General features: G+C 40.8%; 1 protein-coding gene across 15 annotated transcripts in view; it reads right to left on the bottom strand.

Moving 5' to 3' along the window:
- Nucleotides 1-14,977, bottom strand: part of IQCH (IQ motif containing H) — a 54,344-nt gene that overhangs the window by 23,695 nt on the left and 15,672 nt on the right. For all 15 annotated transcript variants that reach the window (XM_053988629.1, XM_053988630.1, XM_053988633.1 and 12 more), the window contains 4 exons: nt 12,906-12,989; nt 10,688-10,863; nt 7,310-7,582; nt 2,880-3,071 (listed from right to left, as the gene is read on the bottom strand). In XM_053988629.1, coding sequence (XP_053844604.1) covers nt 2,880-3,071; nt 7,310-7,582; nt 10,688-10,863; nt 12,906-12,989 — 725 coding nt within the window. The remainder of the gene's footprint in view (nt 1-2,879; nt 3,072-7,309; nt 7,583-10,687; nt 10,864-12,905; nt 12,990-14,977) is intronic.

Below are 14,977 nucleotides of genomic sequence, written 5' to 3'. Positions count from 1 at the left end.
TTCCTCTGCTGACAGACTTGGGCAGTGCACAGGGGGCTCATGGACTCAGAGACATTTTGCAGTTTATGAATTCAGCCCTTCCTGCAGTTGCAAATTAATTGTTCAGATAACTCAGAGGCTGCATTAAGTTAACAAGGTGAAACCCATCCATAATCCTGCCATGCGTTTGGGTCTGCCCCAGTGTTGTATTTGCAATGAGGAATCTAAAATCAGGCTCATTTTTAGCTGGAATAGATTTTTACACAGTTCAAACTCACCAAGTCCATTATTTTTAATCTGTTGCCTACTCCACGCCACTGAGGAAAATCTGGGTGGCGTGTCTTAAACTGCTATGCAAATGATGCTATTTGTAAGTATTACCATAATTTAGTGCTTACAGTCATGTTCTCATTTCTAATAATTCCACCAGAATGGAGAGGCTTTTCACTGTGCTCCTAGCCTGCAGGATAGTCTTTCATCAAGAAGCTGAATTTTTTAATAACCTGCCAGCATCCGTTTGTGTGTGGCAGTGACACGACGTCTTCATTATCAAAGGAACCAGGTCCCCACGTTGCACCAGGACATGAAAGCACAAACTCCTGCTTTGATGTTTAAATGTGGATCATTACAATGGTGTTCCCTGACAAAGGAGTGTTTTAATCCTCTGCTCTCGGTGCTGAGGCTCGGGGAGGCTTCCAGCCCTTGTTTCAAAAGAGGGTAAACGTGGAAGGCAGGGAAATTGGAGCAAACGTTCAAGGTGCTCAACACAGCAAGTTCCACACTTCAGAATCACAGAAAGGTTTGGATTGGGAGGGATTTTCAGGATCATCCTGATGCCTCAGATTTGAGCTTTTCTATTTTTCACATTCTCTGCTGCTTTAGTGTGAGGGTCTGGGCTCCATATTATGGGATGGAGAGCTCTGTGCACAGAGCAGGGAGACAAAACAATTCCTGCTCCAGCTGGGCACCAAGGACAAATGATCCAAAGCTCAGGCCCAGGAGCACAAACAGCGTGGGCTGGAGAGAGAAAAACAAGCAGGATGGGAGTGCCTGGGCTAAAGCTGGAATGGGACAATGAACTGCAAGGGGCAAATGGAGCAGAGCTGATCCCAGTGAGAGCCCCCGGGAGCGCTCGTGCATTTTGGGACCATTTTGGTTCCTCTTGGGTGCAGCCCTGGCTGGGCTCTGGTGCTGCCCAAGGTGGATCCATGGAGGAGATCCTTTCATAAATCCCTGCTTTATTCTGTAACTCTGCCCAGCCTCTGTTCTAGACCAGCCTTGACAAGGCCTCAATCCCATCCCATCACCTTCCACCATCCCAGGCTGCTCCAAGCCCTGTCCAGCCTGGGACACTGCCAGGGATCAGGAACCCAGAGCTTCTCTGGACAACACTTTGCCAAAGGCCACGTCAGCATTGGCCTGGATTTGTCTGCTGACTCTGGGAAATGAGATCAAGTTCATTATTCCATGTTTATTTCCCAACTTCCAGCATGTGTTTGCACTTAAGGGTTTCTCACTGGTTGTATCCAAGCTCGAGGTAAATGGAATAAAAAGGAAAACCAAAGGAAGTCAGGGCTCACTGTGGCCTTCATGCAGAAGCACTTAGGGAAAGAATTTAAAAGGGAATGCCACTGAAATCAGGGATAGAACTGGAGCTGCTGACTCCTGGTTGTGTCCTGACTCAGGTGCTGGGAGCAGGACCTGGATACATCCTGAGCTTTGTGTCCCACTGGGCTGGACTTTCAGGGCTCTGCTTCATCCTGCCTGACTTGCAGATCAGAGGAATTACCCCTTCAGCTTTCTATCAGGAACTCTGTTTTATAATGTGGAATTATTTTTTATCTGTCAAACGCAGCAGAACCGTAATCAGCCCAATTTGAAACTTTAATATACAATATAATTCAATCAACCCCAAATTTCAAACCCCTTTTGATTGAATTAAAAAAAATCAGAGGAGCTATAATGAGTAGTTTATGTAAATTAAACAATTTTTCTGGATACATTCCTTCTGGCTTTAAAACCATTACATTAGGAATGAATTTGGCAAGATATACAGAAATATCAAATGCTTATTGAAATTAACACATTTAAATACCAATGAATATTTAAGCTACAAATGGTTCTTGGAATACCAGAATAATGAAGTGTGGTTTCATATGGATTTTTCTGCAGTTAAAATGTATCATCTTCCAGCCTCTCAATCCTGGGGATTCTCAGGAATCCAGGAGTGCCTGAGTTCATGCTCTAATGTTTCCCTTAGTTAGATTTTTATAGATGGCTCTACTTACCTGAACAACCCTGGTAATAAAAGTTGCAGGAGTTTAATGATCACCAAAACCTACAAGTGTTGCCTCATACAGGTTTAAAAGTTATTAATGAGGCAAAACATCCAGGAAAAATAACCCACAGAAAACCAGCTGAAAAAGCAATCAGTTTGTATGATTTCAAAGTAGTGATTTCAAATTCAGCTATTTTAATCCCAATCCCAATTAATCTTTGTTTCAATAATTCCAAATTTCTCTGGAAAGAATTCCAATTTTCTATGGAGATTAGGCTGTGCTGCCTATAAACTTTCCTTTATATGTCCTCACTTTTGCTAAAAAAATATATAACATTTATACAAAAAAAAAAAAAGTATAAACCCTGCCCATTATTGCATAGGAAGTGCTACAACACAAGTCCTTCCACAGTTGGCTGCCAGGCATTCCTTCATATTTTGGAATATTTTGGAATATTTCCCTGTTTTATTTGAATTAGTGCTGCTTTGTGAAGCCAGGCTGGGCTGTGACATCAACATTTTCCTTCAAATGAAAGCTCAGGGAGGAGATTTACAGCGAGGAGGGACCTCAGGGAACATTGAAGAGCCAAGACAAGGCAGAAGATGCAGTTTTGCTACTCACACGAGCCTGGCTCTCACTCCACGCCTCGGGGCCGTGTCCCTGCCGTTCCCTCTGGAGCCAGGGGTAGCATTCCAGGTGGGAAATGACATCACAGAAGGCAGTGCCATCCCCTCCACGCTCATCATCCACCTTGAAGAGCCAGCGCTGCACCTCCAAATTGTCCAGGATGAGCTGGCTGAGAGCACGGAGCAGCTGCAGGGCAGGGACACAAAACCCTTCACACTGGGACAGCACCAACATGCTCCTCACACTTCCAGCTCCCAAGTATTGGTTTGGGACATTTATTAACATTTATTTTACCTAAATACGTGTGGGAAATGGATTTGTAGGGAGTTCTCAAAGCCTAACAGCACCAACATGCTCCTCACACTTCCAGCTCCCAAGTATTGATCTGGGACGTTTATTAACATTTATTTTACCTAAATACGTGTGGGAAATGGATTTGTAGGGAGTTCTCAAAGCCTGACAGCACCAACATGCTCCTCACACTTCCAGCTCCCAAGTACTGGTTTGGGACGTTTATTAACATTTATTTTACCTAAATACGTGTGGGAAATGGATTTGTAGGGAGTTCTCAAAGCCTGACAGAAGGCTCACACACTGTGATGACTTACTTAGATGGCTTATTTGAAATATAGAGTTTTGCACCTGGGCTGAAGGAGCTTTACAAAATAAGTTTATATACACTGGTTCTTACAGTGAAATGTTAGTGATGATGCTCTGTGTACCTCACTGTGCACAGCAATCGATGGACAAAGCCATCAAAGAAGTTTTTTCTGTTCAAGACAGAGGGGGAAATGTGGGAAATGGATTTGAAGAGAGTTCTCAAAGCCTGACAGAAGACACATAGTGTGCTTCTGTATGCAAACCTTGAGAGAAGAAATGCTGATTTAAAATGCCATGGAAGGGCACAGACATTGCTGAGAGAGAAATGGAACTACAAACAAGTTTCAAAGGATGGCCTTACAAATAAAACTGGATATTTTAGAGAAATAGAACTATGAAGGATGCACTGTAGTGGGACCCACAAAGGGTAATTTTAGAGGACTGGCTTTAAGGCATTTACAGCATGGTGTGGCTAAAGCTGATGGACCAAGAAACACTTATAATGTAATTAGGAAACAGTTAACTTCTGATTGTGGTGGTGTGAATTATAACATCTGTATTGCCTCACCCTTCTCAGGAGACTGAAAATGGAATAAAAGTTTTTAAACACCTCTCAGTTGCCCCATGTCTGGGTCAGGAAAGAGCACAATCCAAAACCAGGGTCCATTTTCTCAGAGGTGTTTGTGTGGTTACAGCTGCTGGGTATGGACTCAAAGCAGCCTTTGAAGACTCCGTGGCCTTCATCCCTGTTTTCTGCACGGAGGAATTTGCCTGCCCAGGTGTTGTTTTTTTGTTTTTGTCTGAGGTTCTGGATCACCAGAAGTGCTCCATAAACGTTTGTGGCAGGGAACAACGCGGGATGGACGATGCTATTTGCAAAAATGTGCCAGGGTAACACCAGCCAAAACAGCTGGGAAATTTTCCTACTGGAGAGTGCATTCCATGGTTATAAATGCACGGAGGAGGTACCAGGCAGGCTTTATAAAAATGCTAATTATTTATTTGTGTATGTACACAGATTTAAATGGCTTTCAAATGCCTTTTGCCCAGCTGGTGCAGGATGCAATTAGCTTCTTAGAAACTGCAAATGACTTTGAACCTGGTAAAAGTATTCTCAGATCTTGTTGCATTGGCTGGAGTCTTCTACATTTTACAGAGTAATTTGAGGGATTTTTGTTTCTTTTTTTTTTTTAAAGATTGACCTAAAATACAATTACATGTGTTCCATTTGTGGCTTTTGAGAATCACATAAATGTGTTTTTCTTGAGGGCTCCCCCTACAATAATGAAAAGGATCAATAATCCTGTAAGGACTGTACCAATCACAAAGAATTATGGGCTATCTTTAAGTGAAAATTGAATTGTGCTTTACCATGGTGTCACCTCACTTTGATTATTTAACCTAAAATGTCAATATTTCATACAAGCAAACAACAGAAGGAGAAATTCCATAACCCTGCAGGATGAACCAGAAGTATTGTTAAATAATTTACGTGAATCAAATAAATCAAACAGCTGTTTTGCAGGTCATTGATCATATATTTATTTCATCTACTGGAGAAGTTGCAATGGATTTGTGTAGCTTAGACTGTTCAGTGCTAAAGGTGATTAATAAAAACTAAAGCAATGTGAAAAGCTTCTTGAATAAGCAGAAGCACCTACAAAAAAACCTTAGCAATGATTATTTTCCTGGATGAGAAGTAACACCACCATAAAAATGTTGTTTTTTTTTTTTAAATAAATACTTAGACATATCATTGTAAAGTGCAAAATCACTGAGGAACTGGCTGCAAAATACACATGCAAAATGAAAGTACAGAAACCTCGTGCCTCGTAATTTCAGTTCAGTAGGGGTTTGTTATTTTCCTACTGGTCCTGCCAAGAAGAGAGATGAATTTAGCCATGACAGGCTGGGTACAAAGTGAAACTGCAAAGATGCTCAGTGAACCTCAGTGGGGACAGGCTGATGGAAGGGGAGATTTCTTCCCCTTAGAACAAGCATTTTTGGAAAAAGTGCATCTTCAGTCACTGGTAAAATGGATTCATTTCATGACTTCACCCATGGGGCACCAGCACAAACTGTCTCAAATATTGGACCAAACACTTTTATATCCTCAAGGCCATGAAGAACCCCTGAGTAATTGTGTTCCTTCCTGCCTTGGGCACAAACTGCATTTAATTGAGCCAAAAAAAAGGACCCAACCTCACCCAAGACGTGATCAAACCCACGAGAGTTTGGGAGTTACTACTGGAAAAAATAGTTGGGAGTTAATATTAAAAAAATAACCCAACATCCAGCTTTGACTGCCAAATTTCAGTTAAAAAATAGCAAAACCAGCAATAGGGCTTCAAGCAAAGCCCCTAAATGTGCCACAAAGTTTGCTAAAAATCAAATCCCAGCCAGGACACTGTAGGTTTAATATTTACAATAGAAAGCTATTGTTCATTGATAAAAAAAGAAAAAAAATAGCAAAAACAGCAATAGGGCTTCAGTTTGCTAAAAATTAAATCCTAGCCAAGCAACTGTGGGTTTAATATTTACAATATTAAACTTGTCCATTGATAAAAAAGGAAAAAAAAACCAAAAAACAACCAAAACCAGCAATAGGGCTTCAAGCAAAGCCCCTAAATGTGGCACAAAGTTTGCTAAGAATCAAATCCCAGCCAGGACACTGTAGGTTTAATATTTACAATAGAAAACTATTGTTCATTGATAAAAAAAGAAAAAAAAACCAAAAACAGCAATAGGGCTTCAGTTTGCTAAAAATTAAATCCTAGCCAAGCAACTGTGGGTTTAATATTTACAATATAAAACTACTGTTCATTGATAGAAAAAAGGAAAAAAAAAAAAAACCAGCAGCAGGGCTTCAAGCAAAGCCCATAAATGTGGCACAAAGTTTGCTAAGAATCAAATCCCAGCCAGGACACTGTAGGTTTAATATTTACAATATAAAACTTGTTCATTGATAAAAAAAGGAGAAAAAAATAGCAAAACCAGCAATAGGGCTTCAGTTTGCTAAAAATTAAATCCCAGTCAAGCAACTGTGGGTTTAATATTTACAATATAAAACTATTGTTCATTGACAAAAAAAGGAAAAAAAAAAAAAAACCAACAATAAAAAAACCAAAAACAGCAACAGGGCTTCAAGCAAAGCCCCTAAATGTGCCACAAAGTTTGCTAAAAATCAAATCCCAGCCAGGACACTGTAGATTTAATATTTACAATAGAAAACTATTGTTCATTGATAAAAAAGGGAAAAAAAATAGCAAAAACAGCAATAGGGCTTCAGTTTGCTAAAAATTAAATCCCAGTCAAGCAACTGTGGGTTTAATATTTACAATATTAAACTTGTCCATTGATAAAAAAGGAAAAAAAAACCAAAAAACAACCAAAACCAGCAATAGGGCTTCAAGCAAAGCCCCTAAATGTGCCACAAAGTTTGCTAAGAATCAAATCCCAGCCAGGACACTGTAGGTTTAATATTTACAATAGAAAACTATTGTTCATTGATAAAAAAAGAAAAAAAAAACCAAAAACAGCAATAGGGCTTCAGTTTGCTAAAAATTAAATCCTAGCCGAGCAACTGTGGGTTTAACATTTACAATATAAAACTACTGTTCATTGATAGAAAAAAGGAAAAAAAAAAAAACCAGCAGCAGGGCTTCAAGCAAAGCCCATAAATGTGGCACAAAGTTTGCTAAGAATCAAATCCCAGCCAGGACACTGTAGGTTTAATATTTACAATATTAAAACTTTTGCTCACTGATGAGGGTCTCCTCAGTGGAGTCCTTGGAATGACCCAAATCCTCCCCCCAGCAGCTCACCTGCTCCGTGCTGTGGATGTCCCACTCTCCAGGAGGGGTTGGCACCCCAGCACTGGCAAAGATTCTCTTGCTGCCAGACTTGGTGCTGTAGAGCTGAGCCACGGCTGGCTCTGAGCCCAAAAGTGGCACCTGGAGCTGGTCAGCCACGGCCAAATCATCCAGGTGGGGAACACCCCCAACCATGTAGGCATCCCTGCCCTGGAGCAGAACCTGGAGCCTCTGCAGTGTCCTGGGGCTGTACTTGAGCACAGTGGCCAGGCACATGTGATGCCCCTGGAAAAAAAAGAACATTTATTCTTATGAAAAGTGGTTTTTTTGGTTTTTTTTTTTGTTTTGTTTTGGTTTTTTTTTTTTTTTTTTTTTTTTTTCTCCCCCTAATTCCTAATGTTGCCCACAATAAATACATTATTAATAGCAGGCTGGGTTATGACCTATCCTGTAGCTTAGCAGTTTAAATTGATAAAAGCTGTTGGGGTGAGGCTCCATAATCGTGCACATCTTTAGTGGGTTGGAAATGGCCTCGTTGGGAATAGAACTAATTACTACACATCTGTATTTATTTGATCCGTGTGGAATTATCCTTCTGTCAGGCACAGAGGCTGCTGGCCTTTGGATAATAGTGATTCATCTCAGCAACACTCCTGGCATGGTTTAACTCCAGAGCTCCTAAAAATCAATAAAAAAAATGAAGAATCCCCCCCTCCCTGTAGCAGGGAATGTGTTTCACACACAGTTCAGTGGTATTTGAAGTGATTCTCTGAGAATAAAACACTTTGATTTACAAAAGCGTTCAGTGCTTACATTAAATTACTGGGGATGCACATTTCCATTTCACAGGAGCTCTGATTGCTGATCTAAAGGACCACTTAAGGAGAGGGGAGCAGTTTTGTGGTAGTTTGTTTTTTTTTTTTTTTTGCTTAAAATACAAGGGTTCTGACTTTTTGGAAGGAATTTCTCATTTCTTCCCAAAAAAAAGATCTAATGCTGAATAAGCAGCTAATGACATATCCTATAAGCTCTGAATTTAAATTAAGAGTATCACTCATGGCTGGTGAAACCTCAAAAATGTTTTAAACAACATATCCCATGCATGGCCTGCATGTATTCCAATTCTTTTCCCAAAATATACTGAGGATGAGACAGGGATGAAGAAACTGCACAAGAGAAATCCAATAAAATAAATTGTCATGAACAAATCATAATCCCAACAAGGAGAAAATCATCTTCCTATTGAGATTTCATCTCATTTAGCCCTCAGGAATTTTCAGGCTAATGTAAATCCTGGATTTGCCAGAGATCTCTAGCACTGAAGAACACAGAGTATTTTCCTTCCAAGTCCTGGATGTTCATTGCCAGGGAATGAGGTAGAAATCCTGATTTCATTGCTTGGATAGGGAGGATGATGCTGGAAAAGAACACAAGGAATTCCCTTCTGTCAGTCCCTTGGTGCTTTCTCACACCAAACACAGCTCCAAAAAGTGCCCAGATCTCTCTGTGAAGGAGTTGGGCACACTGCAAGGACAGCAGGAAGGGACACTCCCCAAAGCTCCAGCAGAAAAAAAGAGAATTACAGAGGTTTAAGGATGAAAAGAACAGCAAACAAGTTACCTGGAGCCCTTTTGGTTCTAAAGCCAAGACGTTTCAAGGTGTGATCCATGGATTCCCTTTACCTGAGCACTGGCCCAAAGCAGGGAGATGGCCCATCCCAGAGTTCTGCATGCAGGGAACAGGATCCATGCCCAGCCTGGGGCCACAGTGGGGTTGTAGGGAGGAGATTTGCTTTGTGACCCTCAATAATGGATTTTACACTTAATTAAGGAGGTCAGGCTGTAAAAGCTGCTTCATTCCTGCTTTTTGAGAGTGCTGGAGCTGCCAGGGTACATGGGAGTGGGAGGGAGAGCAGGGATTCCAGCAGGAACAGGGCACGTGGGATTAAGCAAAGTTCTTGGCTCTCAAACCTTTGATTTCTGTTTTGTTTTCAGCTTCCCAAGATCCCAGATCTGACCTTGGCATCAGGATCACCAGGAGAGCAAAGCTGCCTCCAGTTGGACACCCCTCAAGAGCAGGATCAGGACCAGCTGTGCCTTTTCCACACATTTTCCTTCCACCCACTTCCACCAAAACAGCTGGGAAAACGTGCAAGGCTGATTTGTGCCTCTGGAATTGCTAAAAGGAGCTTGAAGTGCCCTTCAAGCCACACTTTCATTGATTGGGAATAAATTTCGATCCATTAGATGCAATAAAAGCTTTTTATTCAATAACCCAGGAGAAAGATCCTTTAAAAGAACTTAGAAAGCTCAAAGCCTTACACAGCCCAAATTGGCACTGAAGCCAAGGGATCCAGGAGCAATTCAGAGCAGATTCCTCTCCACACAGAGGATGCATTCATTAAAAATGTTAATTAGTATCTGGTAAAGAACACATGTTAAATGAAAACAAAGTGGATTTTGCACATTAACAGGTGAATGGCACTAAAGAGCCATGGGTTACCTCAACCTGGTTCACCTAAAATCTGGTGGTGCCCATTCTCCTGGCAGATTTTGGCATTAATTCATAGCTGGGAGTTACTATTGGAAAAAGAACCCAGCATCCAGAGAAAAAAACCTGCTATGACTGTCAAAGTGCAATTTAAAAAGGAAAAAAAATAGCAAAACCAGCAGCAGGGCTTCAAGCAAAGCCCCTAAATGTGCCACAGAGTTTGCTAAAAATCAAATCCCAGCCAAGACACTGTAGGTTTAATATTTAGAATATAAAACTATTATTCACTGTGAAGTGTCCACTGCACTGCAGCATTTTCAGAAGCACTGTACACACTGTACATTAATTAGAATTTAGCACATTGGTTTGGAACCAGTATTTCTCTATTATTAATTATTATTCTGGAACTATCACTTTTGTATTATTTGAGCTCGTATTTATGTATTATTCTGATCTGTCTGAAACTCAGATTTCTGTATTATTACCTAACTTTGTTTAAGCCTTGTTCTTTAAGGAACTCTGCACTGGATTTAATTGCAAGAGCCACTGCAAACACAGGAATGATTGAATGCTGGGCTAGCCAGAGCTAAAGTCTGAGTAATAAGAATGGTTTATTGCTATGATTTGCTTAGAGATATAAATCTGTCAAGTTCCCAGTCCCAAGCACAGAGTCAGAAGGGACGAGAGCCTACAAATAGCCAATCTAGGACTATCTCAAGCAAGTCTATAAACCTAAACCAGGATATTTATTTCCAATGCTCTAACTAGTAGTCTAATCAGTAAAGCCTTTAAACTTGCAATAATATTTCACTGATGTGTACCAGAGCGTTGCAAGTTATAAAATTTCCAATTTAATTTTACTGCATCCCTCAAGCTGTAGCAATTAGAAGACAAACTCACAGGGAAGCTGTTTATAGCTTCAGGGGTGAGAATTTTGAACCTGTCCTGCAGGTCAGCCATGTCCTCGGGGCTCCCAGATCTAACAGCTGCCTGCAGACCCAGGAGTTTATTGTAATACTGCAGCAACTCCTCACTCAGAGCAAGGGGGCAGATGTAGATGACGTCCACGTTGGCATCTGAAACAAAGGGGCACAGTGCTCACTGCTGGGAGAAAGGCACAACACTCCCCAACAGCAACCCCAGCATCCCCAACCCTCTGCTCACCAACAGCTCTCCTCAAAAAGCACTGCAAATAAAGAAAAAGGAGGTTTAGTTCCCAAATCTTAGGGGTTTTTTGCTGTGCTTCAGTACTTCTCTGAAGACAGGGCAGTGACCCAAAGGAAGAGCTGCTTCCTGGGATTCAATGTGCAGAACGTTTGGGGCAGGATTTGGGAAGTGGGGCAGGGGGGTTTGTGAGCCCAACTCCCATAAACATCAATGGGAATTGAACTGCCTTAAAAATATATCCCATTAATGCCAGTATGTTATAAAACTGAGCCATTCAGTTGAGAAAGCTGAGGAAATTGCAATTTTCTACGCTGCCTGGATTTTCCATGGGCTGATCCTACTCCTGTGCTGCCCACACAAAAGCTCAGGGTGGGGTATCATTAATAACCATTGCTGGGCATGGCAGTGTGCAGGGCAGCACGGTGTGGAAATCTGCTTTTCCTCATGGAAAACAGCTTGGGCTGAAGGGCTGTGTCCACACAGAAGGAAAATCTGAAATACAGGCAGATTGGGAACATTTTAACCACTCTGTTCTGCTAAAATATTAATGGTAATAGATGAGCTAATGAATTAATGGGCCTTGAGGCATCAATAGGCAAAGAGCACTCCAAGATTTTGATCCAAATCAGTGGGAAGCCTTGCATTGTTTTATTGTGCACAAGTGCCAGGGATAACTGCTATTCCATGGAACAACTGCAGCAAAGCAAGGACTGGACAAGGAAACCCTGAGCCAAATGCTGGAAAGTGAATAAGAGATCCCATTGCTTGATTTTGTTTTGCCAGAGCTGCAGGGAAAAAAAAAAAATCTACATTTAAAAAGTGAGGCCAGAACTCACCTGAGGCATTAAAGTACCACAGAGCCCACAAGCAGAGTCTTTGTATAATTATTTACCAGAAAACTTTTAAAAATAACTAATAGAAGAGTTCAGCACCATTCACCAGTCAATACTCAAGTGAAAAACTGACAACTCAAGTGAGTTTGGGGAATAAAAAGCTGCAGCTTATATTTAAACACTTTACTGCTGTAGCACTGTCCCATAAATAGAGATGAAGTCTCCTCAGGACACCGTGGGGCTCCAGGGACAGCTTAACTCACAGGAGGTCACAGCCAGCAAGGAAATCCTCTGCTTTTCCAAAGAAAAACCAAACCAAAATGGCAAATCTCAGTGCTCCTCTGCCAGCACAGGTAAAGCACGTGATCCAGTCCATAATTTACTTAATATTTCACTAGTTTGTCTCTTCCTCGTGGTATATTTTACAGCAGAACCAATTTTCATGTTCAGAAATCAGAAAAAAAAAAGATCTGTTTAATGTGTGACTTTGTCCCTTTAAGTTTCTATCATTTAGCAGCCAAAAAAAAAAAAAAAAGAAAAAGATAAAACAGTACAGTGGAAAAAACCAGTATTAGTGCCTAGATAATATATAAAGGCAATTACATTATTATTTTAGGCAACTGTAAATTTCTGGATCTAATATATTTTTGTTCCAAACTTACTAAATGGCATTTATAAAATAATCATGATCCTGAAATATACATGAATCATGTAAAATATGTCCTTCCAGGAAGCCAATGAAGTTGGTCACTGCTAAATAATACCCTTCCCTGCTTTGCTTAAAAGAAGCCCGTCAGGGAAAAGAAAAAAAAAATCTTTTAAATAGATGCCTTTTGCCTCATTTGCTGATTTAAAAGGAAAAACAAATGGGTTTAAATAAGGCTTGCTCTTTTGCAGCACATCTTTGAGTGAGCTCCCTCGTTTTGGAGAGCACTGAACACTGTGGGGCTGAGCAGCTCACAGGATTTTTTATGGATAACATGGCCAGGAAATGCCACAATTCCTTCTCAGCTTCTCCGTGCTCTATATTTAATATTAATACCAAAATAAAGTCCTTGAGTGGTTTTGTTGCAGTGCCAGCTGGGGGGATAATGAGAAAGCAGGAGCTGATCACATACCCAGGATGTCACAGAGCCTCCCCATCTGCAGGTTCTGCTGGAGAGCAAGGTCAGGGATGTGCTCACGGATGTGCTGGGAATATCCTGGAAAACAAGGAAAGCCCCCCTCAAACTGCAGTCAGAAAAACCCTGGTACAGATTTGGAAAAAAAAAAAAAATCAGATTTCTGGATTCAAAAAAGCTGAAAAAAACCCCTTATTTCAAATCTCACAGCAATCATCGCAGCATTTTTCTGGATTTGCTTTTATTACTGATGTAACTTCATGTTTTTCTCTCATTTTAAATACAGACCTGAATGTTACAGCCCTACAGAGTTTTCTAATTTAACCGTGCAGAGCATTTTGCTGGGAGTCTTTCATGTTGCTGGATAATTTATTTTTTTTTTTTTTGTAAACACTGGGGGAGGGGGAAAAAAAAAAATGACACCATCATTAAGCAAGAATCCTGGTAATTTTGTCCTTCACACAGATAAAAGGCACCAAAGGCACTTCATTAAGGAGATGTCTCAGTGCTACCTGCTCACTTTGTTGCAGAGGAAAGGTGAGTGACAGCCTGTCTGAGCCTGGATTATCTCTTTGCAGGTCACAATTCCAGCTGATTCCATGCTCACGTTCAAAAAGACTGCAGGAAATGACAGCAGCACTGTAACTATAATTTTTTAAGGCTGTAATTTTCAAATTGGTGGAATTCCAAAGGAATTGTGGTGCCTGTGCAAACAGCCACAGCTCCACTGGCAGTCACCACCAGGAATATTATTTGTTTAAGCCATCAGGATTAATCCCAGTTTTCAGTGTTTGGCATAAAAACGTGACTGATCCAGGAACAAGATCCTTACATTTCCATGTATCTGCACATGGAAAACCATCAGAAACTCCGGGAAAACTTAATTTGGCTAAAATCTGCTCAGTGTTTCAGTGCTTTCATGTAGAAAACAGCAAAGTGGATATTTCAGCCTAATTACAAAGACAATTACTACAAGTGATCAGCATTCTAAGGTGCTGTGGCAATTGCACACAGAACATGAGAAAATACAGAGAAATTTACATTACCAGTTTAATTTTTGGTCATTTCTTACCAAACTTACATACTGCAGTCAGCACAGTGGTACCAGACACTTGGAGAACTCATGTAAGTGAAATACATTGATTTTTTTTTTTTACTCCTCTAGTATTAAGCTACAGTAATTAGAAAAAAAGCTTGCTCTGAGTATTTAAACTTTAGTCTCGAGGCTTCATTTTGTTCTCTCACCCAATTTTAAGGCACTAAAAATGCTGCCTAATATTTTCAAGCCATTGAAAAGTCAGCCTCAAAATGCAGCTGATTTTCTTACCCTGAAAACATTGGGTTTTAAGAACTAGGCCAAAAAATAACATGCAAATATCACTTGGAAACCCAGGAATTATTTGAAAGGAATAACAAAGTTAAAATTTGTATTTTGCTCAGGCTCTGCAGAGGCAGTGTTGTAGCACTGTACTTTTCACAGTGAGGTTAATAAAACATATTAAGTGACAATAAATTAACTTCCACTGGCATGACCCCATTAGATTTAATGAGGAATATTCACTGCTGGTGAATCCTTGCCCTCCCACTGCACAGGATGAAGCACATTCCTCCTGACCCACCTTGAACATTCCACACTCCACGACTGGACACCTGATAAAGCTGATTAAAGGGTTAATATTGCTCTTCTTCCAGTTTAAACAAAAGCCAGGCCAAATAAATTCAATATATTGTGATCACAGGCTGCATGTTCTGTGTGCCATCAGTTCTGGTTCCTGATCCAGCCTCCAGGCTGGGCAAGAAATTCCAAATGGTGGCTGGAATTTGGGATGTGGACAAAGGAACACGTGGGAATGGGATTGGGTTTGGCATTCGTGACTCCAGAGTGCAGAAGTGCTAAAATAAGAGGAATTCATTAATTCCCCTTTCAACCTCAGCCATGACCCTTTAATTGACATTTCCTTAATAAATTCTGCTCATCTCCAAGTGGCTTCTCCCAACAAAGAATCCTCAAAGGGTCCTTGGAGAACAGAACAGCAGAGAGGGGACAGGACACAGAGGTTCATGGGCAG

Source organism: Vidua macroura, chromosome 12, assembly GCF_024509145.1.
Source record: "Vidua macroura isolate BioBank_ID:100142 chromosome 12, ASM2450914v1, whole genome shotgun sequence".
Taxonomy (NCBI): Eukaryota; Metazoa; Chordata; class Aves; order Passeriformes; family Viduidae; genus Vidua; species Vidua macroura.
Note: the sequence above shows the minus strand (reverse complement) of the source record. Positions and strands in the feature narration are given on the sequence as shown.